At 39.7% G+C, this 4,290-nt stretch overlaps 1 protein-coding gene across 1 annotated transcript; it reads right to left on the reverse strand.

Moving 5' to 3' along the window:
- Positions 1–956: 956 nt before the first annotated feature.
- Positions 957–4,290, reverse strand: arl4aa (ADP-ribosylation factor-like 4aa). Its single transcript, XM_044033474.1, has 2 exons — positions 4,082–4,290; positions 957–2,510 (listed from the first exon to the last, which is right to left on the reverse strand). The coding sequence occupies exon 2, from the start codon at positions 2,458–2,460 to the stop codon at positions 1,858–1,860; it is 603 nt and encodes a 200-aa protein (XP_043889409.1). The 5' UTR covers positions 2,461–2,510; positions 4,082–4,290; the 3' UTR covers positions 957–1,857.

A 4,290-nucleotide genomic window follows, 5' to 3' on the forward strand; every position in this document is an offset into this window, starting at 1 on the left:
TTGTTGTTGAGATCAAATATTTTGCTCTTTAAAGCTGCGGTAGGCAACGTATTTTTGGTGCTATTGATGAAGTAGTTTGACGATAACCTTTTCTGTGTGACGTAAATCCAGTCTAAACTAGATTTGGAGCAAAGATTCAAATATTTTTTGACAATATATGTTGATTTTAGTGTAGAATAAATGATGCTACTGATACTTCACACACTTTAAATGAAGGTATTTGGTTGTTAGTGAAGATTCATAGAATTTATTTACCTCAAATTTAGCCAAGAAAAGTTGATTTGAGGTCTTCACCAACTCCTGAGATCAAATATTTCGCTCTTTAAACAATATTTTACCGCTATTGAGCGATATTATTATAATAAAACTTTAGTATATTGTAAATCATGTAATCTGAGTTTGAGGTCCAAACAAAAACCAGCCCTGTGACGAGAATTGTTGACCAATCACAGGTCAGTTCAGAGACAGAGGGCGCTTCCTATTGGATGTTCTGCTCAACAGCATCACCATGTACACTGAAGTGCATTTGTTGGTAAAAGCTGCTAACTCAGCATAAAATAACGACTGCCTACACGACAAAGAAGCCTCAAAAGATTCAATAAATGTCGTAAAACTGTCAGTGTCTAGTGGGAGGAGCTTAAGCCTCCTCTCCCAAAACATAAACCGCTACTTGTTGCACGTGCCTCGACATTTTTATATTTTAAAAACATTTGTACCAAAATATCTCTTTGTTTCTATTCAGATTAAAAACGAAGCAAAAATCTTACATAACGATCGTATCGAACATGACACATCGATGCAGTGAATACTCACTTAAAATTTAACTTGATATGATAATGATATTCGCAAATAGAATTGCAAAATCGAGGAGAAAAATTGGCGAATTTACTGTTTTTCCCCAAATATATGTAAAAAAAAAACCTCCTTCTGTCAATAATACTCTGTGTCAATATTTCTCTCTATATTTTTCTTTATTGATCAAAACTCGATGCATAATAAAAACATGTGCTGTACAGCAGTAAAAGGTTTTTTCTTTTCTTTTTTACAACACAATATTCTCTATTTAAAAACTCTATAAACTTCATACGAAGTGATTTTTTTCCTCTAAAGTGCTTCCAAAAGAAGTGGAGAGATACACAGTAGTAAAAAAAGACAGCAAGCAAGTGGAGAACATCGCAATAAAGCACGATAATACTTTTCTTTCACAACGAAAGTCCAGTGTCAACAAAATGAACAAGGTTTGAGAACTGTTCAAAAACCCCTAATGAATCCTTGAACGAGTCTTGAGCCTTTCCTTTAAATCTTTTTGGTAATTCTTTTCGGATCTCGTGACAATCGTACAGCAACAACCTTCTATCACCTCTCCAGACCCTGAACCCTCTGAGAAACTAAAATCCACGTCAAACACTCTGTAAAAGAACATCCATCAGGGGGCCGTCACTTTTTAATTTGCAGATCTGTTTTAAAATTGAGACGGGAAAGTTCAAATTTGAACCTTAAACTCCTGTCAAAATACGGTGTCAAAAAGTGCTTCAGACTGAAGTCATTGTACTTGCTTAGTCCAGCAGAGGGCCCTGTGAGCGCAGCTTGACCTTAGCTCCATTACAAAAGCAATTATTTAGCGGGGAAAAAAGTGACGGCCCTAACATCGACACATGTCTAAAACTCTCTCGTCTTCATACCGTTATTCCTTTCACGTGTCACTTCCCCATCGACATCATCGTCATCATCACGAGACCAAAGAGCGGAGGATCCTAAAGCTCGGTTCTGGACTGATAAAACTCAGACCACAGCGTCCACACAGAAGACAGAAATCCTTCACATGAAAAGTCTTGCAGACGAGTCCAGTCTGGACATTTATCTCTTCCTCTTCTGCTGCCGAAGCGTCTTCCGCTGCTTCAGGATCATCTCGTACAGTTTCTCCACGCCTTCCCTGAGACCGTCTCCGATGATGGCGCACGCCGGCTGCAGGTGCCACGGAGCCGAGGGCCCCAGCTCCTTCAGCGCCAGCAGCTTCTCCAGCTCGGCCAATCCCAGCGAGTTCCTCAGGTCCTGCTTGTTGGCCACCACCAGCAGGGGCACGCCCTGGTTATCGGCGGTTTTGGCGATTTTGTGCAGCTCCGTCTTGGCCTCCTCCAGGCGCTCCGCGTCCACAGAGTCGACTACAAATATGATGCCGTCCCGGCATCGCGTGAAGGACTTCCACAGGGGGCGGAGCTTCTCCTGACCGCCTACATCCCAGAAGTGGAAGGTCACGGTCCCGTGGCCGCCCAGAGATACTTTGACCTTCTCTGCGTTGAAGCCTTTGGTGGGAACTGTGTTCACAAACTCATTGAACTGCAGTCTGTACAGGACGGTGGTCTTCCCCGCAGAGTCCAGACCCAGGATGGCGATGTGGAGCGGCTGGAAGTTCGGGAAGCTCGAGAGGAAGCTGGGTTGTTCCGACAGTCCATTCCCCATCGTGGGGAGGTTTGAGGGTTCCTTAAGTCCCTGCTGGCTGCTGTGATCACCTGGAAGGACATTATTGCACACGTCATTGTGGCTGAAGAACACGTTTACTGAAGTTTACCGTGGAGCACTGGTAATTATAGACTCCAGGCTTATTTAACTTTGAGTTAGACACTAAACTTCAGGTTAAACCAGATCAGTGAGATCAGACTGCAGCAGTAAAAGCCTCAGTGAAGGATCATTTCTTTGTTTACAGATTGTTGGAGGAGGATGTCTTTACAAAAGTTACATCACGTCACTGCTCACAACAACGCCATGCGTCAGGAGACAAACCAGTGGAAAATAAACTTACAGCTGCAGGTTTGTTCTGAGTTTATTTTTAGCTCATATTTGGTTTCCTCCACTCTGTTGTTAGTCAGAATGATATTTAGTTCTGGTCAAAATCACTAGATATCGTACAATCAAAGTATTTTAGCTGAGTCATGTTGTGGGCTGTTTATTTCCTGTTTACAGTTGCAGGATATTTCAAACACGGTTGAAGAATTATGTCTTTGAAACAGCGCTGATGACTAACATGTATTTGAATGCAAATTAACAAAATTCGTCATTCGTCACATGGTCAGAGAGAGCCAAAACAAACTAATGCTAATGCTAATGCTAGTGTGTGACTGCAGGGCTAACGTTTGTTCAGCTGCAGCTTCACTGGTCAAAGAAAATCACTGCCTCGTGTGGATATTACGCACTTCAACTAACATTTAGATAACAAAACATACATATAATAAGTTTTTTCTCCATATAAACTGTAATGAGTTGTGTTTTTAACTTTCTAATGTGCTATAAAATACCATTGTAGAACGTTTTGCCTTTTTTGGGGCCACAAACAACGTTTACTTTCATAATTATTCGATTAGTTGACAACATCTTCAAATGTCTTGTATTTTTACCCCAATTAAGAGAAACTGAGTCATCACTGAGCAGAGAAAACAGGACATTTTCACAAAGTCACATAGTTTGGTTATTACTGACACTTTTTCATTTAGACTGACAAATAAATGACTAAAATAGTTCAAAAAAGAATATCAATTCATTCTTGTCTTTTGTACTGTATATGAACAGTACTTTGCAAATAAACTCGCCTTGCCTAATAATTTGTTTAGTAATAGATTACTAGTGGATTAATGTATGCTGGTGTATGCTGATTACTGTAAGTCTAAGATAAATACTGGTATTTAAAGAGAACATAGTCCCACTGAACAGACTAAAATGACCAAATGTGTAATGAACACAAACTTAGAGACGAGAAGAGGAGATATTTCAGACATATGTGAATGTAGTCTGGTTTAAAAACATCAATAGTTTGATAATATAACTGTAAAATATAACTTAATCTATGTTTTTCCTTTTTTATTGCTGTAACCAACTTTTATTTTACAACTTCTGTTAATCTGTTTAATATTTTCATGATTAAGTTAAATAATAAAAATATAAAACGAGAAAAAACACGGAATATTCATATTTAAGAGGCTGAGAAACTTGTTAGATTATAATAAGATTAACATAATCTTATTATAATCTGTAATTACAGGAGGAACACACAGTTGTGTTAATGAGTGAATGGTTGGGTTAAACCTACCAGTTTAATCCATCTGTGGACAGAAGCACGAGACCAGAGGCTGCGCGTGGAACAACCGCGATCTGTGCGCACGAAACACGCGCGTTTTTCTTCTTCTTTATGTTTCTTGTTTCACTTTAAGACGCGGGAGAGAAAAACCCACGGAAGACGAAAACACGAGGACACGCTGCGTGTGTGTGTGTGTGTGTGTGCGTGAGTCCGGAGTGGAT

Source organism: Solea senegalensis, linkage group LG9 (assembly GCF_019176455.1).
Source record: "Solea senegalensis isolate Sse05_10M linkage group LG9, IFAPA_SoseM_1, whole genome shotgun sequence".
NCBI classification, from domain to species: Eukaryota; Metazoa; Chordata; class Actinopteri; order Pleuronectiformes; family Soleidae; genus Solea; species Solea senegalensis.